Source organism: Oryzias latipes, chromosome 7 (assembly GCF_053564925.1).
Source record: "Oryzias latipes strain Hd-rR chromosome 7, Olatipes_Hd-rR_3.1".
NCBI classification, from domain to species: Eukaryota; Metazoa; Chordata; class Actinopteri; order Beloniformes; family Adrianichthyidae; genus Oryzias; species Oryzias latipes.
Window position 1 is genome coordinate 972,738 of NC_136243.1, and position 25,526 is coordinate 998,263.

Sequence of the window (25,526 nt, forward strand, 5' to 3'; positions counted from 1 at the left end):
AATGATGGTACCTCCAGAAAAGACTGAGAACTAATTGCCCAGGGGGTCATGATTGTTGGGTTAAAACAACCTGCAACATTTGAACTATTGAACAAGGAAAGAAAGACAAACAGACCAAGGTACCTTTTGATGAGGAGAACGAACAGAGAATAATGCCCAGTAACAATCTATCTCCGCTCTGGCGCAATATTTCTGTCGCCTCCCCTTTTATTAACTTTGTCGGTTTTCCCTGATTTACAAATGCGCTGAGCTCTAAGGAGGTGGAACAAGAAGGCACATCTGCAGCAGGATTATAAAACATTAATTACCACATGTCTATCTTTTGCAGCCTTCTCACATCATCTTCTGACCTGCAAAGCCTTTTCACACAGATTAACTAACACAGAACGTCCTTAGTTTTATTCTAAACACAGCTAAGACGGGTTACCAGGAGAATGCTGGAGAGAAACGAAAAGATAATCCCCTTCTCCTAAGGGTGTCACCGCCACCTTCCTGTGAAACAAATTTGGACAGGAATAAGCGTGATTGCTGTAACCCTTGTGCTGTCCTAGGCACATTAACATTGGGAGGTGGGTCATCTAGACCCACTAGACAGTGCTCTGAACCTTTTTTCTTCAATGATTTATGATCTTCACTGGTGTCAATGGATTACATGAAATCTTTCCACCTTTATCTTCCTTTGTCATGGTAGGGAGAACACCTCAATGGAAGGGTGGGGTCATCTAAGATAGCACAAGGGCTAACACACACTCAAGCAGCCAAACAGCATGGACCTCACTTCAGTTGTTAGACACTTAAGTCATGGTGCAATAAAAGAAACACCCATGCTCAGCCGCATCCCACAATCCTTTGGTGTCATTAGACCCAACGTGCACGTGACCGCCACTACAATGTGACGCAGCTTTCAAGTTAAAAGCGGTGTGAAACCAACGGGTTTGGAAAAGCCGGTCTGCTGCGTGCCAGAAGTTTCCTTCACTGTTGAGGTAGGAAACTTCTGACGCACGCGCTGCGCTGAGCCGCGTAGAGCACATATAGGCGCGTGCCGCGCGCGCTTGTAAGTCACTGCTGCTCTCTTTTACTGGTATGTTTTTTTAACCGGCCCTGTTATTTCCACATTGCTGCCGTGTTACTGCCGGAAGGAGGGGAGAGCTGCTCTCGCGTTCGGCTGCAGCTCCCTGCTTCTTCTTAAACACGCACATGGTTTCAGCAAATATACCTCCCTTAATTTACAACACAGTGTAGCGAACCGGGGGTTAGCCCCGCATTAAACCCCTAAGACTCATGGGAAGTGGGGAATCTGAGTGTAAATTTCCACACCGTAAGTGAGGAAGCTGTGAGCTGAAGTCAGGTCCATGCTGTTTGGCAGATGTGGGTGTGTTCAAATCAATAATACTATTTACTACTCCCTCTTTGAGAGTACTGTGGTCTCAGTGACGTGCCATTTAAATTGCCACAACGTGCGGCTTGTATACAAGTTTGGCTTGTGTATATAAAAAGTGGTTAATTTTCATTAAATTGGGTGGGTGCGGCTTGTAAACAGGTGCGCTCTGTAACCCGTCAATTACGGGTACATTATTCCAACAATGGTGAACTCAGGTATGTCTTTTAATTGACATCACAGCTGTTTTCAAACCCATAATCAGTCAGTCTGACTATTTAAAGGGAGACAAATAGTCACGTTGCTGTTTGGTGAAAAGGTGTGTACCACACTGACCATGGACAACAGAAAGCCAAGGAGAGAATTGTCCCAGGACATTAGAAACAAAATTATAGACCAACATCATAAAGGTAAAGGCTATAAAACCATCACTAAGCAGCTTGAAGTTCCTGTAACCACAGTGGCACATATTATTCAGAAGTTTCAGACTCAAGGGACGGTAGCCAACCTCCCTGGACGAAGAGGAACATTGATGACAAATTGAGGAGACGGATAGTTGGAACTGTATCCAAAGAGTCCAGAACAACCTCCAAAGACATTAAAGGTGAACTCCTAGATCAAGGTACATCAGTGTCAGATCGCACCATTCGTGGTTGTTTGAGCCAGAGTGGACTTCATGGGAGACGACCAAGGAGGACACCACTGTTGAAAGGAAATCAGAAAAAAGCCAGACTGGAATTTGCAAAAATGCATATTGACAAGCCACAAAGCTTCTGGGAAAATGTCCTTTGGACAGATGAGACAAAACTGGAGCTTTTTGGTGAGGCACATCAGCTCTATGTTGGTATACTCAAAAATGAAGCATCCAACGAAAAGAACACTGTCCCTACTGTGAAACATGGAGGAGGCTCAGTTCTGTTTTGGGGCTGCTTTGCTGCATCTGCCACAGGGTGTCTTGAAGTTGTACAAGGTAAAATGAAATCTCCAGATTATCAAGGCATTCTGGATAGAAATGTGCTGCCTAGTGTCAGAAAGCTTGGTCTCAGTAGCAGGTCATGGGTCTTCCAACAGGACAAGGGTCCAAAACACCCAGCCAAAAACCCCCAAGAATGGCTCAGAGAAAAGCGTTGGACTATTCTAAAGTGGCCGTCTATGATTTGATTTGATCTGTTAATCAACAACTCAAAAGTAATGGCTGATTTTGATTATTTAATTTTCAATACATTTTAATTTATTATTACTTTTGAACGTTTCAAATCATTTCAGTGAGCATTGTGGACTTTCTTTAACCCTTGTGCTATCTTAGATGACCCCCCCCCCCCCTTACATTGACGTGTTCTCCCTACCATGACAAAGGTGGATAAAGGTGGAAAGATTTCATGTAATCCATGGACACCAGTGTCATTGAAGAAAAAAGGTTCAGAGCTCTGTCTAGTGGGTCTAGATGACCCAAATCCCAATGGTAAAGTGCCTAGGATAGCACAAGGGTTACCTGACGGGTGCCAACAATTTTGTCCACCACTGTATATGATATCTCTTTCCAGTAACTTGCTGTGTTTTCTATCTTTTCCACTGTGTCTGTGTGTGAGGTTAGGTATTTTCTAACTTCTTCAGTGAAGTTTTCATCACCTGCAGTGTAAAAAAAAGCATTTACTCCATCATTTCATACTATTGCTTGAAATAAACTTTGGTAAAATTACGCAATTGCTTTAAGGGTTATTTATATTCCAGTCGTGGGTGATGTCATCAGCAGGTGTCACATTTCCTAGCAATTGATGCAATTCCACTCTGATGACACTGCAACCAATGACACTCGAGCCATTCCAAATCGCTTTGAAGTATAAAGCGACCCTTACAGTCACAGTTCCATTCACCTATGGGCACACACTCATGGTGGCTGCGCTCCCAAACACTTGTGCTATTCTGTAACCACTTTTGCCGTACCTGCAATCTTCCGATTAGAGGTTAGCCATGCTACCTCTGCACCACGGCTGCCATGGACACATCGCATAGTCGATTTCGTGTTTTCGGTGTTTGTTGTTGGTAAAATTGCCCAGTTGAAAATGAGCTTTGCAGCTAACATGGGCTAATTTACAGAAATGTTCAATAATGTCCCTGTTCAAATAAATATTAAATAAATAATAAATATCAAATACATACACATGTACAAGCACACACCAGCTGACACATAAATACACATTTGCACACAAGCAAAAACATAGTTGGACTGAGTAATGCAAGCCAACACCAGCAAATGCACACTAAAAAGAGATGCACACAACTATTTTCCATGTTTGTTACTACATGTTTAAGTCCAGTCCTTTTATCATTCTCTGTTTGGTTGCACAGTGTAAGTGTGAAGTTCTGAAAGTCCTGTTTGCATTTGTAGTTTCAGCCCCAGCTGGTTCTGGTCTCTGCTGGATTTGATGCTGCAGCTGGAGATCCTAAGGTAAAACCAAACCAGCACTACGCTTTGGGTCAGACTGTGCTTTGAGCTGTTCTCCTACTGTGTGTCTTCAGGGGGAAATGAATGTGAGTCCTCAGTGCTTTCACACACTGACACACATGCTGATGAGTCTGGCTGAAGGTCGACTGGTTCTCGTTCTAGAGGTACAGTAGTTTAAGTTAAGTAGTTTCAGACTCAGTCAGAATCAGGTGTTGCACCCCAATCGGGTATCTGAAATATATTTTATTATTATTATGATAAGTGCTATATATTTTACACTTATTATTACAGATAAAAATTATCCTAGAAGTCTGCATATAATGAACAGATCATGACATTTTGTTGCCATAAAGTGCAGCAGAATACGGTGTAGGTACAAAAACTGTTCGGCCTGCAATAAGTCTTTAGGGGCCTGACACTAATGATGACATCACACTACGGTAGCCCCACTTGGACAAACTACGTAGCGTGGAGATCTGCTCGGGCTCTACATATTTCCACTTCACGTTTCCTTTTGTAACCTAAAGTTCTTTTCCCTTTTAAGTTGTGTCTGACATTATTCTTTGTAGTGTTTACAGAGAGATTTTGCCACAACCCCCTTTGTAAAGATCTGTTTCTGTTAGAATGAACCTGCTGCTCCACAGAGTGAACCGTGTTTCTGAGCAGAACAGATGGAGTCACGTAGCTTCGAGTTCGCAGGCGGGGGAGGGTGCTTTGTTACGGTGTGCGGTCCAGAGACGGATTCGGGCCGCAGTCCGTTCGGCTGCTCTGTGTGAGTGAGCTGGCGACTCAGGAGAACCATGTCTCCAAGCAGGAAAGCGGCTTTGGGACGGTGTGTGCCCTAGTGGAGGCGGCTTTCAAGTGAACAGTCCTGAGAAACCATGCAAACAATCATGTGAATTTGTGTTTCCAGTCGTGTCCAGACAAAATAAAGGCTGATGTTATTCCAGTTTCAGTTCATCCACGGCTAAATGTTGTTAGCACGTATTAACTTAATCCTAACCCTTCTTCCAGGTCCGTTCTACCAATAACAAAGCACTGGCCACAGGGATTTAAAAAGCTTTAAGTGAACATGCACTTAATAATAATCATAACAATTAAAAGGCTCTTTTAGATGATCATCTCGCTCTATTTCGGAGCTTTGTTTGTTCACAACAGACCTAATAATTTCTTCTTCTATGGTAGTATTGTAATTTGTCCAGACAAATGACTATCGTATACGTCATCGGACCAACGTACAGCCAATCAGATACTGTGACGACATCATTAGTCGCAGGCAACACTTATTGCAGGCCAAAATGTTTTGGTACCTACAACGACACTAGTTTGAGCAGGAAGCACACAAAAACAGCTCAGGAAAGTTAGCGAGATATTCAGATATTCTGCCTTCTGAGCTCCATGACTCTATTAAAAAATGCTTTGAAGTGTCTCTAGCATTTTCTTCAATGGTTCTATTGATATGAGCTAGTCATGATTACTGATCACCATATTTATGCTACAACAATGTTTTTGAAAAAAAACAACTTATTTTTAATGTTTGAATTTTAAATGGAGATACCAATCTCATCTGATCAAAAATATTCAATAATTCTGAGGATACTGAAGCTACAGTCACCAAACATTCTCACATGACTAACTTATCATTATTAGTAATAGTAAGCTATTTTTTCTGAATGATAATTACACAAACTTGTGTTGATTGTCCAAGCTTTTTTAACAGAAGTGGTCTGTTTAAGTGTTAAATGACAAAATAATTGTAATAAAAGAAAAATTTGGGACAGTCTGGATCTGTTAAAATCTGTTCAATTTTTTTACTGTATTGCAAAAGTATCAGATCAGGACTTGGTGTCGGCAGATTTTCTTCAAAATCAAATGACTCAGGACATCCTCAGTGTTCGTTCCTTTTTGACATTGGAGTGCAAAGATGGTTTGAGTTGTAAGATTTTTTCTTATGTTGCTTGTTTAGGTGACTGGATAGCTCAGTTGGCTGCGTGTAGGACTGGAGCATGGGAAACCAGGATTTATTCCCCAAGGGGGAATGAGCTTTATCCAACGTTTCTTTGGGCAAGACCCTTTACGCTACTACTATGTAGCCACAAGGGGGCCCAATAGTGGGTCTCCTTACCTGGTCCCCAGCCCGGATAAAATAGAGGGTAATCAGGAAAGGCATCCAGTGTAAAAATCTTTGCCAAACCACCTATGCCAGGGGTCATCAACCTTTACCACTCAAAGAGCCATTTGGATCAATTTTCCACAGAAATTAAAACGCAGGGAGCCGCAACACCCTTTGGAAAATCCGGTGTTTTCAGAGAATGGCATCATTTCTCTTGTTTTTAATGTTCGTCAAGAGATGTTAATTTTTTTTTGTATCCTCTATCATTTATAGGGATTACGATGAGAATTATTTCCTGCGAGGCCACAAAACTAGAAAATATGGCATAATTAACTAGCAGTTAATCCTCTTCTCTGACAGTTTTTTGTCAGGTTGCTGACCCCTGACCTACTCGAATCAGTGAAATCTGATTTGCTGATTTGTTATATCCCTAACCCTGGAGTGATATACGGAAAGATGAACAACACATGCCTTCACCACAACCTCTTGAACATTGCTGTGTTTGTGTTTAGGGAGGTTACAACCTGAAGGCGACAGCAGAAGGCGCTGCAGCCTGTGTCCGAGCTTTGCTGGGTAGAGCCTGCCCTCCTTTGAATCCCCCCACTGGACCCTCTGAAAGGTAACATCTGAGGTACACCAAATAACTGAGAAGAAATCAAACAATCAGATATCTGTCCCCTACCTTCACCAAAAACTGGTTGGGATGACCCTGAAATAAATTAAGCTGGTTTGAAATATGGATCGATAGTTGTACAATTTTTCTCAGATTTTTATGTTGATTTTTTTTTTTGTAAAAAAGTTTAATCAGTCAAAAATGCTGCATCCTATAGTCAGCCTTTCCATTTAATTCAGGTGGTTCTTCTGTCTGTATAATTTTGATGTCATTGTGCTGGACTCCTGAGTGAGTTGAACACCTCCACATAAGGAATCACAGATGCTAAGATGGGTTTGATTCCATTTTTGTATGGCAGGTGTGAAACTGTAATGAACAATACAGAGCATGTTTAAAACTTCCAAATAAATCTGTGTTTATTAACATGATTATAAAATATGCACCTAGAGAGAATGTCTTTCTGAACTTAAAACATTGCTAAAACACAGCAACCTGTTATCTCAATGTCTCACTGGGGCGTTTTCAACTCCGCCCTTGTGTTCTGAGCGGTGCATACTAATGTGCTTCTGAAAGGGGCACTGCATTCAAAATATTTGGCATGGGCTAAACCAGGGCTGTCCAACTCAAATTCACAGTGGGCCGAAATGAAGCAAGGACGTAAAGTCACGGGCCAAACTCAATAATTACTGAAAAATTAACTGCAACTGATATGTAATGTTTAACCTTTTCATATGTAAACAAACTTTAGTTTTGCTTAAACACAGAATCTGGAACAACCAAAGCTTGATATTACAAACCCATGAGAAATTTAATTTGAAATAAAAGACACATCAGTGGTATTCTTTTCTTATTTAAATAAATCAATAAAGTATGTTTTTTCCCGTATCCTTTCAAGTTCCTTTTTAAAGTAAATCTTTTTCAAAGCCAGCACCAAAAGAACCAAAAATAATTCAATAAAAATCCAACATTTGAACTATTTAGAGACCATGACTTGAGAGAGACATTTATTTCGGTTATGTTAAACACACAAACTTAAAACATCAACATAAACATTGCCTTGCAGTAGAAAAAGTGGATAATAAACAGATATAATCGAGCTAAGTTTGCTACACTCTGATTTACTCTGCTTAGACCAATGGGTCTAAGCCAGATGGGGCCATGTCTGGGGCCAGGCTCTGAGAGTTCAACGTGCCAGAATTGAAGATGCAAGGGCTTGTGTTTGGATGATTAGTCTTAAGATGTAAGAATCAGGGCTGATGATGTCAAGGATCAAGTTGTCAACATCAAGTTTAAAGACCTTGGAATCAATGTTAAACAGGTCATGATTGAAGACTATAGTGTTAGGTTTAAAGATGTCAGTGTTGAAGTTCTCAACATGAAGAAGACGTTCAGCACGAGGGTTAAACACATCAAATTTGATCACTTTGATATCAGGGCTGAAGACATTGGGGTTGAAACTCTAAACATCAAGATTGAAGTGCATCATGGTTGAATATATCAGCATCTGGGTCAGATTATCTGCTGTTCTACAGTAATGGGTTAACCCTTGTGCTATCCTAGGCACTTTAACGTTGGGAGTTGGGTCATCTAGACCCACTAGACAGTGCTCTGAACCTTTTTTCTTCAATGACACTGGTGTCCATGGATTACATGAAATCTTTCCACCTTTATCCACCTTTGTCATGGTAGGGAGAACACGTCAATGGAAGGGGGGGGTCATCTAAGATAGAACAAGGGTTAAAAGTTTTGAGGATGAAACAAATATTAGTTTTCACAAAGTTTGCTGCAAAACTGTTTTTAGATCTTTGTTTCAGTTGTTTCTGTGCTTTTATTGACAATTACATGACATTTATGCAAAAAGTCAGTATTTGCAGTGTTGGCCCTTCTTTTTCAGAACCTCTGCAGTTCCACTGGACATGCTCTCTATCAACTTCCTGACTGATAGTAACCCTTTCTTTCAGAATCACTTCTTGGAGTTTGTCGGAATAAGTGGGTTTTTGTTTGTCCACCAGCCTCTTGAGGATTGACCACAAGTTCTCAAATGGATTAAGATCTGAGGATTTTCCAGGCCATAGACCCAAAATTTCAATGTTTTGGTCCCAGAGCCACTTAGTTATCACTTTAGCCTTATGGCCCGGTGCTCCATGGTTCTGGAAAATGCATGTTTGTCACCAAACTGTTGTTGGAAGAAGTTATTGTTGGAGGGTGTTTTGGTACTATTCTTTATTCATGCCTGTGTTTTGGGGCTGAATTGTGAGTGAGCCCCCTCCCCTGGATGGGAAACAACCCCACACATGAATGGTCTCAGGATGCTTTACTGTTGGCGTCACACAGGACTGATGGTAGCGCTCACCTTTTCTTCTCCGGACAAGCCTTTTTCCAGATTCCCAAACAATCAGAAAGAGGCTTCATGGGAGAATATGACTTTGCCCCAGTCCTCAGCAGTCCATTCACCATACTCTTTGCAGGAGATCAATCTGTCCCTGATGGGGTTTTTTTTTGGAGAGAAGTGGCTTCTTTGCTGTCCTTCTTGACACCAGGCCCTCCTCCTAAAGTCTTGGCCTCACTGTGTGTGCAGATGCGCTCACACCTGCCTGCTGCCGTTCCTGAGCAGCTCTGCACTGGTGGCACTCTGACCCCACAGCTGAATCCTCTTTAGGAGACCATCCTGGCGCTTGCTGGACTTTCCTAGACGCCCTGAAGCCTTCTTAACAAGAATTGAACCTCTTCCCTGGAAGTTCTTGATGATCTTATAAATGTTCGATTTTGGTGCAATCTTAGTTGCCACAATATCCCCGCATATGAAGCCATTTTTATGCAATACAGTGATGGCTGCACACGTTTCTTTGCAGGTTACCATGGTTACCAATGGAAGATCAATGATTTCAAGCATCACCCTTCTTTTAACATGTCAAGTCTGCCATTCTAACCCAGTCTGCCTGACACCATGATCTTCAACATTCTCTCCTGAGTTAACAAGACGATTACTGAAATGATCTTCACAGGTTCTTTAAAGACGGCAATGAAAGCAGTGGAAAGTTGTTTTTCAGGATTAAGTTAATTTCATGGCGAAGAAGGACATTGCAATTCATCTGATCACTCTTCATAACATTCTTGAGTATATGCAAATTGCTATTATAAAAACTTAAGAAGCAACCTTTCCAATTTCTAATATTTATGTAATTCTCAAAACCTTTGGCCACGACTGTAGTTTAATTCACCGGTCTTTCCTGATTTGAACTTTCTGTCTCTCAGCGCCATGCATTCTATCTCTCAAACCATCTCTGCACTGTACGTTCACTGGGCCTTCCTCCAAGTTTTGGGTAACAAACACTCATATGTGCATTGCACACAGCCAGAGTTTTGCTGCTTTCCATTAAACTCCCTGTTGTCTGCACAGAGGGAACTTCCTCCGCTGAGGCTGACTCAACCAAGACAGTTTCAGGTCACACAAGCACAACAACTGTGGCCCCTGCCCTTGCTGCTGCCACTATCACAGGCTTGGTCTATGATGAGAGAATGATGGAGCACGTAAATTTGTGGGACAGGTGAGCTTTGTGCTGAAGTGAGTGAGTATGTTGGTGTAAAGGTGAAGCTATAAAGGTGCAGCTGTAAATGTGGTTATTTGATGACATGTCTTAGACACCACCCAGAGCAGCCGCAAAGGATCTTCAAGATATTCTCTAGGCACCAGCAGCTGGGATTAGTCGACCGCTGCCAGCTAATACAGAGTCGCTTGGCAACAGAGGAGGAGCTGGCTATGTGTCACAGGTAAGGAGGTGCCACAAATAAGACACCCCCCACCATTATTAACCTTGCTGACCCTGTGTGTTTGTCCAGTTTGCAGCATATCCAACAGATGAGTGCAACGGCAACCATGAAGCCCAGAGACCTTCACAGGCTGGGGGATGAGTTTGTCTCCATCTTCATCAGCAATCAGAGCTTCCAGTCCGCCCAGCTAGCTGCTGGAAGCTGCTTTGCTGCTGTGGAGCATATGTTAAACGGACAGGTAAAACCTGACAGGTAGCTGATATGTTACAGGACAAGGCTTCCAATAGACTACATTACAGGCGAGGTTAGGGAACAGGTTTGCAGTCTCTGATTTTGGGGGTCTTTACCTATTTTGGGACTGCAAAAATAAATAGCTATGGGCTCTCAAAACTTTTAACTTCATAACTCTTTAACTTTTTAAGCTTTTCAACCAACTACTACTTTTTTAACTCCTTTGAAAATGACTTGCGAAACCTTCAAATCCCCCAAATTCAAATAAAAGCTTTGAGTTCTACAAAGCCTAAAATGTTAAGAAGATATTCAACTACAGTAACCATTCAACTATCAAAGTATTGACTCTGGGCTCTTAAACTTTGATTTTTCTTTTTAAAATGTCTTACATTCTTCAAAATTTTCCATGTAAAAGTCTTCATATTATCTGTGAGTGAGTTGTTAGTTATCAGAGAGTGTGTATTGGAGATTGGCGTCAGTTGGAAGCAGGCAGCAGAGTAAAGTATAGTGGGATGATTGAATGGAAGAGAAATATTTATTGGTTTAATTTTGCTCAGTGTGCTCAAGAAGCTTGTGCATAAGCACAGACATGTGAAAAATTAGAGGGAACTGGACTACCACAGCACTACCTTGAAATGTGCCAGGGTGGTGGCTGACCAATGTCAAGAAAATCGTCCAGCTGCTGTTTAATTAAAACCTTTGCTAAAAACCTTGGCGGCTGCTGTACAATATGTAACTATGCGCCTGCAGCTGCCGGATTACAAGTGCCAGTGCACGGCTACCTGCTGAGTTTGTTGAAAAAAATTACTAACTAACCAGGTGTAAGCATGGTGAACAGGAGAAAATAAGGTGAAATCTTTGGTGTTTTGGTGACAAGGCGCCAAGTATCGCAGAAACCCACTTCAACCATACACTGCCTGAGAGTTCCGGCTGAGTACGAGCTTTGCTGTTTCCCCGCTGAACTTAGTCTGTCGAGTTCAGGGTCTAGAACCAGGTTGAAATCTCCTCCAGTGACAAACGTTGGGCCAGATTGAGCTGACAGTGTGTTAAAAAAGGTGGAGTCATCAACATTTGATGCATTTCTATATATGTGTGTATATATATATATAAAAATATATATATATATATATATATATATATATATATATATATATATATATATGTATATATATATATATATATATATATATATATATATATATATATATACATATAAATATATTACCGGCTGGGTAGCTCGGTTGGTAAGGTGTAGGACTGTCATGCAAGAAACCAGGACGGAATGAACAATTAATGGTAATGGAAAGTGGCAATGGAAATGGGGCAATTACCATAACAATGGAAATTGGGAAATTACCATAACAATGACAGGCAATTAACATCACCCAGTGAGGGTCCTTGGGCAAGATCCTTAACGCTAATGCCTACCTCACAACATGAGAGACAATTAACCACATGTCATGCCGGCTCAGACGTCGCCCGGCCAAACAAGGTCTGCGTCAGGTGCTGAGGGACCAGAGCACCCTGATGGAAAGTGGGCTACTGGAACAAAACGAAAATAGACTAGATGTGAGAACAAGGTTCTGTTATAATGCTACTACTCAAGCAATCCCACCCAGAGAATGTGGAATAAATGGATGCTTCGAAACCCACAATCAAGGCTAACTGCCAAACAACTGGTAGCCCAGTGCACTAACATCCACAAACGGCAACTCCTATCACAACTTGAGATTTAAGCGATACAATACAGTGCCACGGGAGAGCCAGAACAACAGGTCAGAGAGGAGGTATACCACACTCCCACCCTGAGATTGCGTATACAGCCCCAACAACCACAATTACGCTGAGCAAAGCAGCAACTGACCTGAAAGACAAGATCATGTCTACAATGAACACTAGGCAACCCTGACACCAGCTACAAAGGTTAAGTGATGTACCGCCTGAAATTCTACTGGAAACTGTGAATGAAGCATTGAGGGCAATTCCTACCACAACCATCACAGAAACAAATGAACTTGTTTACACTTCAGCAGCAGTGATCCTTGAGATGCTTGGCTATAAGAGCAACCATGAAAGAAAACAGTACCCACCATGGAAGCAACGGTTAGAGGCCAAAATCAAGGCAACTCGGAAGGATGTGAGTAAGCTGACAGAGGTACCATGAGAAAGCAAGTACCTAGGAGATACAGCCAGATGTATCTCTTCCTTTGGCCATCTTATTATTCCTGCAGGGTATCTGATAACTGGCAGTGCGTAGCTGTTTATTGCCCAGGTCTTATTTTTGCCATTGAGCTGGCTTCTCAGGACTTGCCTTACTCGTTGGAGGTATTTAGCTGTTGCAGCTTTCCTTGTTGCCTGCTCCAGGCTGCCATTTGCCGGCGGAATTCCAAGGTACTTGTAACTGTCCTCAATGTCTGCTATTGTTCCTTCTGGGGGTGAGACCCCTCCTGTGTGGACTACCTTGCCTCTCTTTGTCACCATCCGGCTGCATTTCTCGAGCCCAAATGACTCCATTCAGTACTGTTGATCCTGGTGGTGTGGATCAGGGAGTCATTAGCCGCGGTTACATGGGCAGAATATCTTGATCGGATCAATGGTCGGGTTAAAATTCACCCGTGCACATGGGATCAGAAAACCTTTTTCCGATTAGAAGAAACGTTCACATGGTCGCACTTTCGGTCGGAATAAATCATTTGGGCATGCGCAGTAGTGTCGAAAATACCGGAAGGAAAATGGTCCCGTTGTAAACAAACCTTTGCTGTCACATATATTTATGCATCGGTAAAAGAGGCGATCTTCCAAACCGGCTTTTATTAATGTTATGAATATTATGAAGTGCCTGTTTGCTCATCATTTAATATTTAATCTGTGTGGTCAGTGCTTTTTTGTGGAAGAACTGAGCTGGAAGAAGAACCCAGTGTTAGGACATGCTAACACGCGCTAACAACATTAGCCTTTTGATGGACACAAAATCCAGGACCATGCGGGAAACGCTGCAATCTGCAGCTTGGCTGCACGTAAATGTCTGGGAATAACATCAGCCTTTATTTTTTTCGGGGGACAACTTTCAACGTAACAAAGCACCCTCCCCTCAAACACATTAATAAATCCGGCTGCTCTGCTCAGAGAGGTTCACCCGGTCCACTGGCACCGGAACCCGAACGCAGAGCTCGGGTGCCGGGTCCAGAAGTCAGTGGACACGCATCCCCCCAGCATCTCCCTCGTGAGGGGTGAAAGAGAGGGGAGAACCAGCGGGGCGAGAGCGGAGCGGCGCTTTTCACAGGGCATCCACAGAGCAGCTGGTCGGTCCTGTATGCGCTCAAAAGCTTTCTCTCAGAGAAACACCGTCTATGCATGACGTAAACCAGAGCAGTAGTGACACACGATCGGAATGACCATTTACATGCTCCACGATCGGATAAACTATCGGTATAACCCACCTATCTCGATCGGAAAGAAATTTTGATCCGAACGAGTCTGACCGGGGAAGAGTATTCCGAACTGTGCGTTTACATGACACATTTTCTTTCCGATCAGTCGTTTTTTCCGATTACTTTTGCCCATGTAAACGCGGCTATTGTCACGCTCGCTCTTAGCATATAGCTTGATGTCATCCATGTAGAGGAGGTGACTGATGTTGGCCCCATTTCTGAGTCGGTATCCATAGCCAGTCTTGGTGATTATTTGGCTGGGGGGGTTCAGACCTATGCAGAACAGCAGTGGGGACAGAGCATCACCTTGGTATATCCCACATTTGATGGGCACTTTTGCTGCCAGGCGCTTGTGGAGTGCGGTGAGTTTCTTTAGCCAGTAGGCATGTATCATGTCAGGCCCCGGTGCTGTCCAGTTCTTCATACCTTAGACTCTTTCTTGGATGTCTGCCACTGTGATGTTACTGGATTCTGTGCAGGGAGGTTGCTATGTTCCTTTCTCAGAGAGACCAGCCACTGGGCATTGCTGTTATGTGCTGTCTCTTTCTCCCATATACTTTTCCAGTACTGTTCAGTTTCCAGCCTTGGTGGGTCTGCTCGGCTGTTTTGACCCTGCCCTGAGTGTACACTTTCGCAGGTTGAATTGCGAACAGCCTGTTTATTCGTCTGGCTTCATTGTCTCTTGTGTACCTCTTTAGGCGGCTGCTCAAAGTTAGGAGCCTTTGTTTGGCAGTTTCCAATGCTTCAGGTATGGGCATCTGGCTGTATCTCGTAGGTACTTGCTTTCTCATTGTACCTTTTTTGAGCCTCTGTCAGCTTACTCACATCCCTCCGAGTTGCCTTGATTTTGGCCTCTAACCGTTGCTTGCATGGTAGGTATTGTTTTTTCCCATGGTTCCTCTTATAGCCAAGCATCTCAAGGATCACTGCTGCTGAAGTGTAAACCAGTTCATTTGTTTCTGTGATGGTTGTGGTAGGAATTGCCCTCAATGCTTCATTCACAGTTTCCAGTAGACTTTCAGGCAGTACATCACTTAACCGTTGTAGCTGCTGTCTGGGTTGCCTAGTGTTCATTCTAGACGTGATCTTGTCTTTCAGGTCAGTAGCTCAGCGTATCTGTAGTTGTTGGGGCTGTGTACCCAAGGTCAGGGCGGGAGTGTTAAATAGCCTCCTCCTGCTGTTCTGGCTCTTCCGTGGTGGTATTGCAATTGTATTGTACCACTTCAATCTCAAGTTGTGATAGGAGGAGTTGCCGTTTGTGGATGTTCGAGCATTGGGCTACCAGTTGTTTGGTTAGTTAGCCTTGATTGTGGGTTTCGAAGGAACCATTCATTCCACATTCTCTCCATGGGTGGATACATGAGTAGTAGCATTCTAGTACATTTCCGTCTTATTCCAGTAGCCCACTTCTCATCAGGGTGCTCTGGTCCACCAGCAGACCTTGTTTGACCGGACGACGTCTGAGCTGGCATGACATGTTGTTCATTGTCTCTCATGTTGTGAGGTAGGCAGTAGCGTTAAGGGTCTTGCCCAAGGACCCTCACTGGGTGATGTTAATTACTCATCATAATTGCCCCATTTTCCATTGCCATTAATTGTTCATTCCGCCCCTGGAAATCGAGCCTTGGTTCCCTTCATGACAGTTCTGCACCTTACCAACTGAGTTACCCAGCCGTATGTAGGTATATATATATATATATATGTATATATATATATATATATATATATATATATATACCTACATACTATATATATATATATATATATATACCTACATACTATATATATATATATATATATATATATATATATATATATATATATACCTACATACTATATATATATATATATATATATATATATATATATATATATATATACCTACATACTATATATATATATATATATATATATATATATATATATATATATATATATATATATATATATATATATATATGAGACACAGAGAGCCACAGCACGAGCATGAAAAACTTGCATGCAGCTCCGGAGCCGCCGGTTGCCGACCCCTGGTATGAGTATGATAGAATGTGCACTAAGTGTTTAAGAGTTTGATAGTATTTGTGTAAGAGTATAATAGTGCTTGTAAATTGATGTGCAAATTTGGAGTAAAGACAGGCTATGAAAAAAGTTTCTGTGACAAAGCAGATAAGACTTATATGGCCTTCCATAGCTCGGTGCTCTTTATACTAACTATGATCAGTGAGACCTATTAGTGGATGACATCTAAGCTGGCATCTTCTGGCTGCAGGTAAATAATGCCGTGGCCATCGTCCGTCCTCCAGGCCATCACGCTGAGATGGACTTTCCCTGCGGCTTTTGCCTCTTCAACACAACAGCACTCACTGCTCGCCATGCACAGAAAGTCTCCCATGATCTACAAATCTTGATTCTGGACTGGGATGTTCATCACGGGAACGGGACGCAGCACATATTTGAGGACGATAACAGGTGAGAGGAAGCATTAGGCTCCACATCTGTCCTTCGGTGCCAAACTCTTTCTTCTCCTGCAGTGTTCTTTATATCTCCCTCCACCGCTATGACAATGGGGCTTTCTTTCCGTCATCAAAAGACGGTGCCCCTGAAAATGTGGGTGTGGCCAAAGGTGCCGGGTATAATGTAAATTTGGCGTGGAGTGGAGGGCGAATGGGGGACTCTGACTACCTGGCAGCGTTTCACCAAGTTGTCATGCCAATCGCAACAGAGGTACAACCACTGTAGATATTGAATTTGTTAGTCGAACTTAAAAATGATTGCAGGCAGCTCAGAGCCTCGATAGTTAACATAAACTCTCCTGGTCCTGCCCCATCTATAGTTTAACCCCGGCCTGGTTCTGGTGTCCGCCGGGTTTGATGCAGCTCAGGGGGATCCACTTGGTGGATATCACGTGACTCCAGAAGGATACGCTCACTTCACGCACATGCTGATGTCACTTGCTGGAGGGCGGGTCCTATTCATCCTGGAGGTGAGTTCAAGTTTCCGACGGATATCTTAGAAATGCCCCGCTCCTTTCAGCACATCTTATTTGTCCTCAGGGAGGCTACAACCTCAAATCCATTTCTGACTCCATGGCTGCCTGCACCAGTGTGCTGCTGGGAGACCCTCCCCCATCACTGGCGACCCCCCTCCCCCCCCCTCACCACTGCGCTGCAGTAGCCATCAACAAGGTCATCCAGCACCATGCCCCCTACTGGAAGAGCCTGAGGGTTCAGAGTGAGTGCTGAGCTTGTCTGACACCAAAACTTAGTTTGGATACTCATGACCCCCCGATCCTGTTTTCATTAAGTTCCAGAGTCAGTGCGAGCATTCCTGCCATCCCCAAAGCATCGTGGGAAACATGGTCCTAAAGGAAGAGTCAGGAAGTCGGAGCAGAACAGCATGGGCAGACTTGAGTCCTCTATAGTAACCCCCCCTTTAAAATATTTTGGTACCCCGTCAGGTGGGGCAAATACTTGAATATGTTTCATCTAACCAGGTGCAGAGTGGCCTGGAGCAGCTCATGCAGGGATTGGCCGGTCTGGACATCAGTCAAAGCCCAGCAAATCAGTCACTTTCTGCCGTCTCCCTCTCAGTCAGATCTGAGTCCGACCCACATTCAGATACGGTTGAAGAAATGCGGGTGCTAAAAGGTGACAGCCAGTCAAGGATAGCACTACCTCAGGTGAGTAATCAGGTACTTGCCTCAGGTTCTCGAATCTAGCTCTTATTACATCTGTCAATCACAGACTGTTGCTGAGGTAACACCTGAGATGGCCATACCAAAAGACAAGCCACAGCTGGAAGGAGCGTGTGGTTGGGCGGGGTGTCAGAAAGACACAGGACTGATGTGTGCAGAAGAGGTGGGTGGAGTCAGATAGTATTTGTTCATGTGTGATTGATTTGTCTCCTGCTCAGGTGTGCTGGAGTCTGCTTTGACTGTTTCCTCAGACATCTCTGTATGTGGTTGATCCACTGCCCTGGTGCTCCCACCTGGGTTCTGTAAAGCCCCTCCCTCCCTCAGGTATAGACGTGTCACGGCCCTGCCAGGACTGTGGATCTGAGGCAGAGAACTGGATTTGCCTCACGTGCTACCAGGTACAAACGCTCAGCTACCTGGCACATTTCGTACTATGAAGTGAACGTCAACTGTCTGATGTCACAGGTTTTCTGTGGGCGCTACGTGAACGAGCACATGGTGGCTCACGGCAAAGAGGTGGAGCACCCCATGGTTCTGAGCTTCTCTGATCTTTCTGTGTGGTGTTACATGTGTGAGTCCTACATCCACCACCAGGTGAGGCTTTCTAGTAGGGTTGGATGATGGCCCCTAAATTGGCCGTTGACGATGTTTGCTGTCAACCATCGGGATGGACGATGACATCGTCGGGGGGGGGGGCTATTTTTACATTTTTCGTTCTTATACAACTGCTATTCGTTATAAAGGGCGACAGTGGCTCAGGTGGTTGAGCAGGTCGTCCAATGACCGAAGGGTTGGCGGTTCGATCCCCGCTCCCACCAGCCAAGTGTTGTTGTGTCCTTGGGCAAGACACTTCACCCTCCTTGCCTCCAGTGTGGCTCCACTGGTGTGTGAATGAGCATGAATGCTCCCGGTGATGGTCAGAGGGGCCGTAGGCGCGAAATGGCAGCCACGCCTCTGTCAGTCTGCCCCAGGGCAGCTGTGGCTACAACCGTAGCTTACCATCACCAAGTATGAATGAGGAGTGAATGAATAATGGACACACTGTAAGCGCTTTGAGTGTCTTGAAAAGCGCAGATAAATCCAATCCATTATTATTATTATTTTACTTTTTTTTATTTTATTTCCCAACTAATGACTAATCCGCAATGATCCAGTATAAACTGAGGGAAGTGACTTTAACAAAAAAAGTAACAAACAAAATAGAAAAGAAGTAGTCCGCTCCTGCACTTAACTAGTGAAGTGGACCGGCGGAGCGCGGATTTCCAGCTTTGTGTTTGATGGGAAGGGAGGGGGGGTGCTTTGTTACCATAAGCGGTGTGTGTGGAAGATTTAAGACTGCGATCCGTCCCGCACCTCTAGGGGTACGAGGCTACGAGCTACTGAACTCAGAACCGGGTCTAAAAGTGTGTGTCTTTGAGCACAGCTCGGATCGTCAGCACACACAGCGGTTTGAGCTTCAAAGCAGAAATGCGCTCATTCCTTAGAAAACAGTCAAACAATGACGTGGATTTGTGTTTCCAGTTGTGTCCCGACTAAATAAAGGCTGATGTTATTCCCACATGTTTACGTGCAGCGCCACCCAAAGCTAATGTTGTTAGCCCGTGTTAGCATACTGCTAATCCTGGCTTCTTTCCGGCTCCGTCCAGAAAAAGCATTGACCACACGGATTAAAATTCAAATGATGAGCGAACAGGTGTTTCATAATAACCGTAACATTATTAAAAGCACGTTTAGAAGATCATCTCGTATTTTACCGAGCTGACATGTCAATGTATATAGCCGCTCGGCGCTGTTTAACATTGTTTTGTATTGAATTGTTACATTCAATAAAGTTTGAAAAAAAAAAAGCCGCTCGGCGGAATTTATATCCTTCCGGTTTTCAAACCCTACTGCGCATGTGCGAATGATTTATTCCGACTGAAAGTGTGACCTTAGTGAACGTTTTTATATTCTGAAAACATTTTTCTGGGCCCATGTACACGGTTGGATTCTAATCCGACCATTGATCCCATCAAGATATTTTGTACATGTAACCGCGGCTTATGGTGTCGACTCGCAACGTGGCGGGGGCGTGGCATCACGATGGTGTCTCTCCATCGGGATGTCAGTCACCCATCACGAAGGACGATGATAGTCATTGGTAAGACTCGGCCTGGATTTGAACGTACTTACTACTTACTTCCAGTCACAGGGCAGATGGGCGCGTGGGTAAAGTGCTGTTTAAGAGTCCGGAATGGTTCTGTGGCTGCCAGAGTCCAGAGCAGGTGTTTGGGAGCGCTCTTCAGTAGGGACGTGAGAGGAGCCGTGCTAAAGCCACGAATGAATCGTAAAAATTGGTGAATCCGAGGAACCACTGCAGCTCTTTCACTGTGGTCCACTGCAGCTCCACCTCTACCTTGCCCTGGTCCATTGCCATGCCTCCCGCACTGATCACATAACCCAGAAAACAGAGAGAGGTCTTGTGGAACTCACACTTCTCTTCGTTGGCAGACAGGTTATGTTGGATCAGCTGCTGTAACACCTGATGAACATGTGCAACATGCTCCTCCAACGTGTCCAAGTAGATCAGGATGTCGTCAATGTAGACAACAACGAAGCATTGCAGCATGACATGAAGATATTATTTACGAAAGCCTGGAAAACAGAGGGGGTGTTACAGAGACCAAAGAGCATTACTAAGTACTCATAGTGTCCAGTGGTGGTTGAAAAGTCAGTTTTCCATTCATCCCTTGCTTGTATGGGGATGAGGTTGTAGGCACTCCTCAGATCCAGCTTTGTGAAGAAGCGAGCTGTGAGAAGCTGCTTGAGAGCTGCAGGAACCAGAGGCAGGGGATACCGGTATTCAAAAGTCACGTCATTAAGGCTGTGGTAGTCAATACACGACCTCAGCCCATTATTTTTCTTTTTGACAAAGAAGTAAAATGAGGCTGGGGATGTTGACGGTCGGCGGGAACACCTGTTCTCGGGTGGGCATAGCTCTGGACAAGAGCTTGATGGCACAGTCGTAGGACCAGTGTGGAGGGAGCTTTGTGGCATGCTGCCTGTTCAAGGTGTCTCGCAGGTCCTTGTATGATTCACCCCCCCTGTTGCGCTGATCTCTGCGAGGGTGGTGGCTGTGATCAACCTTAATGGAGCAAAGCTTTCAGACTTCATTGTGGTCTGAAGGCAGTGTCATCTGCAATGAGCTGAGGTGAATATGAGTCTGTGCTCTGACCAGTTTATGGTTGGATCATGCCTCTCCAGCCAAGGCAGACCGAGGAAGAGGGGACAACGAGGGGACTTACTACGTGGTTTTCAAAGCGCAGGGAAATAGGCAGAGTAAAGGTGAACCTGGGTTCATTCACCAGTTCTGCAGAGCATCTTGGGTGGCGATTGGGACAGGTGTTGCGAATGTGGCCAGGCTGGCCACAGAAGAGGCAGAGGCTCCCCTGGAAGCTCCTCGTTCTCTCCCCTGGAGAGAGCTGGGTGGAGCGCTGAGTTGCATGGGCTCGTGATCAGAGCCAGTGGCCCCTGGGAGAAATGGTGAGATGGGCATGACATTCACTGATGCTGAATGGCGTGGCCGCCGGGTTCTCAGCAGGTTATCCAGTTTGATGGTGAGAGCAATGATTTGATCCAAGGAAAATTACTCCTTGCAGCCAATTCCTGCTGCAGCTCGGTGGTGAGTCCCTCACAGTATGCCGTCACCAGCTAGCTGCTTGTCCAGTATGTGCGCATCGCCAGAGTCCGGAATCGTAATGAGTAGGCGGCTGCGGTCTGCTGGGTGGTTAAACACCTCCCGAAGCCTCCCGAAGCTGCTGTGAGTGCATCACATGAGTGGAAGGGCAGCAATCCTCCGGTCCAGAGCACAGCGCAAGAGTATCCACTCTTGCGCTTTTCTGGTTAGGAGAGAGCCCACCAGTGACACTTCAGCATATTCAGCAAGATAAAGGGGTCAATCATGAGCTTGAGAGCATGAGAGAAGTAACAGGGGTAATCAGGATCCAGACTAGAGTTGGGGCAGGCAAACAGATTCAGAAACGGGGTCAGGAGACAGAAGATTAGATCCAAATACAACGCTCGTAAGGAAGGCAGAGAAACAATACTTGTGGCACAAGTAGTGGCACAAACAATACTTTGTTTGTGCCACTACTTAACCAAAGCTTAAGTATGCTGTGTTTGATGAATGAATGAGAGTCAGGTGTGCGGCATCCAGGAATTGTGCACTGGTGTTGCTGGGTGACCAGAGGGGGAAACAGAGTTCTGACTTCTTACAACAGTATTTTGATGTTTTACTTCGGCGCCACAATGTCACAAATTAAAATAAATATACCTCAAAATAAGGATTTTAATAGCAATTATCAAGGAAAAAAAACTTTGCGATCAAAAGTAAATGAATTCGATTTATTACAGGTCATGTAATAGTTCATTTCACAAAAAAATATTCTCATGACAGCACTATTGTTAACACAGACTACAGACTTTCTCTTTTTTTGTGGGAGTCCAAACCTTTTTTAGCTGCTTGTCTGCCCTGTAATTTTTTTGAAAGAAAAAGTGTACCTTGGCTCAAAAAAGGTTTAAAAACACTGTTCCAAGTATAACCACATTGGTAAATAACTAAGGCGGTTTGTATCCAGGTTCTGTTCCAGGCCAAAAACGCTGCCCACTTCTCCAAGTTTGGAGAAGAAAGCCCTCCATGGAAATGAAAGAAGGAAGAGGAGAAAGAATGCATCATTGACTTTCAACTTTGCTCGAGTTGTACAGTTTTATATGTTATGGATATCAACAGTTCTAGATCTTTAAATTTACCAAAATTACCAAACACTTATAATAAACACAGTTGATCAGTTTGCTATGAAGTTGGCTCATTTAAAAGCTGCCTTGTGTCCTTATTTCTGAGTACTCACATAAGTCAGTTGGGACATTGTACTAAAATAAAATCCAGTGTTTTATCAAAAGTCGTCTGATTGATCAATGGTATTGACACTTGCGGAACCTCATCAGAAGTGTTTTATAAGTTTAATATGGAATTGTCTCTATTAAGAGTTTGCCTTTGCTTTGACTGGAAACGGCTGGTCAGTTACATTAAAAAAAGCTTTGTCCAAGTTATATTAATTATCCAGGTTTCAAAGTCATCTATCTGCTGAACAAGAAAAAGGTTTTCATCTAGTCAGACAAAATTCATCAGTTTTATAATCAATGAAATACTAAATCAAGCAATTTTAGGTATCTTGGTATCGATTTCCTTTCTAGGTTATTAGTTCCAGTACAGTTGATCTATAGCGTGTTCCAAATTACTATGCAAATTGTATCTAAGTGTCAAAAAGATTCAATTGTTTGTTTTTAATTAAACTTCTGGATGATGTGTCTAAGGGCTCTTTGGATCACTGACATCAATCTCAGACATCTTTGATTGTTAGTTTGCCAGGTGAGTTCAAGTTAAGGAAAAACTTCTAAAGGACGTTCCACATTATTAAGCAGACCAACATTTTCAAACAATATGGGCAAGAAAAATGATCTCTGCTGCTGAAAATTGTGAAATTGTTCAATTCCATGGACAAGGTATGAAAACCTTGGAAATGTCACAAAAAGCTAAGCATGATCATCGTACTATGAAGAGATTTGCAGCTGATTCAGAGCACACTGGTTGGAGCAAATAAAGGCAGAATGAGTAAAGGTTTCTGCCAGACAAATCCATAGGATTAAGAGAGCAGCTGCTGAAACACCATTACAAAGCAGCAAGCACGTTTTTAAAGATGCTGGTGTCTCGAGTCCCACCAACATCATGGTCTAGGATCCTCCAGAGGTTCTAGGTAACAACACTCAGAAACGGCTGCAGTGTGCCTCGACATACATGAAGAGTCATTTTTAAAAAGTCTGGTTCACTAATGAGTGCTGTGCAACCCTGGATTGTCCAGATGGATGTAGTAGTGGGTGGTTAGTGGACGGCCACTATGTTCCAACAAGGCTGCAATGTCAGCCCCGAGTTGGCAGGGTCATATTTTGGGCTGGAGCCATGAAGAGAGAGCTGGTCAGCCCCTGTAGGGTCTCTGATGGTGTGAAAATTACCTCTGAAAAGTGTGTGGAGTTTCTGAGTGACCACTTTCTTCCACGGTACAAGAAAAAACATGCTTTCTGGGAGGGCAAGGCACCCATAGAACTAGCAAGTCTTCCAATCAGAGGTTGACTGCCCTACTTCTGCATCACGCCCACCCCATCTCTAAATAATCCTGCTGCAAGTTTACCTTTGTATATAGCACCTGCTTTCTTCCACAACCTATACTAAGGCCATCAATGTTCACACTTTTGCCCTAAATCCATATTGAGTAGCATAAATTATGTTTAAACATTTTCTAATCTGTTATTGTAAAGTTTTTCTTGAGTGAGAGTGTTTGAGAATTGTGAGAGCAGAGAGACAAGACATGAGTTTGTCACCGTTGGAATACTTTCGAAAATTTCATTTTCTCAGGAAAAACTTCACTCTGGAATGACTGATTCCAAATTTGTGTTAATGGTCTTAAGATAAAATCTATTACTTTTTTGATCAATATAATAGTTTATTAACTATGCTGTTCATATTATAGTTTTAATCGTTGTCATTAAATAGTTTGGGTATGAAGTATCTTTAATTTCTTTATTCTATTTGACACTTTCCAAATTCCTTTGAAATTACTTTTGTTATGATCATAAATGTTTTCATTGTACAGCTATTTTTTTCCTTGTTTCTTTATATATATATATATAAATTTATTACTGTTTTCTTATATACACTGATAAAAATAAAATAAAAGGACCACTTAAACATCTCAATGTTATTCCAAGTCATTTACATTTCTGTGTAATCAAACTGTCCAGTTAGAAAGCAACACTGACTGACGATCAATTTCACTTTTGTTTGTGGAAGTGGAATAGACAACCGGTGGAAATAATAGGGAATCAGCAAGACACCTGCTATAAAGGAGTGGTTCTGCAAGTGGAGACCACAGACAACTTTTCCGCCCTCATGTTTTCTAGCTGATGTTTAGGTGACTTTTGAACGCCGACAGTGTTGTCGCTCCAGTGGTACCATGAGATGGTAGTAGAATTCATCCAGGACGGCACATCAAGGTGAGCTGTGGCAAGAAGGTTTGCTGTGTCTGTCAGCATAGTGTCCAAAGCATGTAGGTGCTTGGAGCATGGAGACAGACAAGTACATTAGGAGATGTGGAGGAGGCTGGAAGGAGACACGGTCCTGCATCAGGATCGTGTCTCCTCCTTAGTGCACGGAGAAACAGGAGCAGCACTGCCAGAGCCCTATCAAATGACCTCCAGCAGGTCACTAATGTGCACGCATCTGCTCAAACTGTTAGAAACAGACTCCATGAGGGCCCCACATTCACAGGTAGGAGTTGTGCTTACAGCCCAAACCGTGCAAGACGTTTGGTATTTGCTAGAGAATACCAAGATCTGAAAATTCACCACTAGCGCCTTGGGCTTTTCACAGATGAAAGCAGGTTCACACTGAGCTCACGTGACAGACGTGACAGAGTCTGGAGACTCCGTGGAGAAAGTTCTGCTGCTGCAACATCGTCCAACATGACTGCTTTGGCAGTGAGCCAGTACTGGTTTGGAGTGGCATTTCTTTGGACGTCCGCAAAGTTGTGCATGTGCTCACCAGAGGCAGCCTGACTGCCTTTAGGTACCGAGATGAGATTCTTGGACCCCTTAAGGTTTTCTCAGCATGATGAAAGGTACATGAAGCAATTTCCTTTGCACAAGCATTTTCTAAGGACAATTTTTAAATGAATTTTCTTTTGGTTCATTTTTGGATTGGGCAGTGTTTATGATACAATTTACACAACATTTCTAAAAATGTGTTGTTTGCTTG

General features: G+C 43.5%; 1 protein-coding gene across 4 annotated transcripts in view; it reads left to right on the plus strand.

Moving 5' to 3' along the window:
* The window catches only part of hdac6 (histone deacetylase 6), a 42,000-nt gene extending 19,383 nt beyond the window's left edge, over positions 1-22,617 (plus strand). For 3 of the 4 annotated variants that reach the window (XM_023957113.2, XM_023957114.2, XM_023957116.2), the window contains exons 13-29: positions 3,768-3,827; positions 3,899-3,988; positions 6,450-6,556; positions 9,806-9,873; positions 9,951-10,098; positions 10,193-10,321; positions 10,391-10,559; positions 16,256-16,455; positions 16,518-16,710; positions 16,820-16,969; positions 17,040-17,217; positions 17,291-17,406; positions 17,480-17,665; positions 17,730-17,843; positions 17,932-18,078; positions 18,146-18,274; positions 22,297-22,617. In XM_023957113.2, coding sequence (XP_023812881.1) covers positions 3,768-3,827; positions 3,899-3,988; positions 6,450-6,556; positions 9,806-9,873; positions 9,951-10,098; positions 10,193-10,321; positions 10,391-10,559; positions 16,256-16,455; positions 16,518-16,710; positions 16,820-16,969; positions 17,040-17,217; positions 17,291-17,406; positions 17,480-17,665; positions 17,730-17,843; positions 17,932-18,078; positions 18,146-18,274; positions 22,297-22,365 — 2,253 coding nt within the window. In that variant the 3' untranslated portion in view covers positions 22,366-22,617. The remainder of the gene's footprint in view (positions 1-3,767; positions 3,828-3,898; positions 3,989-6,449; positions 6,557-9,805; positions 9,874-9,950; positions 10,099-10,192; positions 10,322-10,390; positions 10,560-16,255; positions 16,456-16,517; positions 16,711-16,819; positions 16,970-17,039; positions 17,218-17,290; positions 17,407-17,479; positions 17,666-17,729; positions 17,844-17,931; positions 18,079-18,145; positions 18,275-22,296) is intronic. The other variant, XM_078949994.1, reaches the window with a different exon arrangement.
* The last annotated feature ends 2,909 nt before the right edge of the window (positions 22,618-25,526 follow it).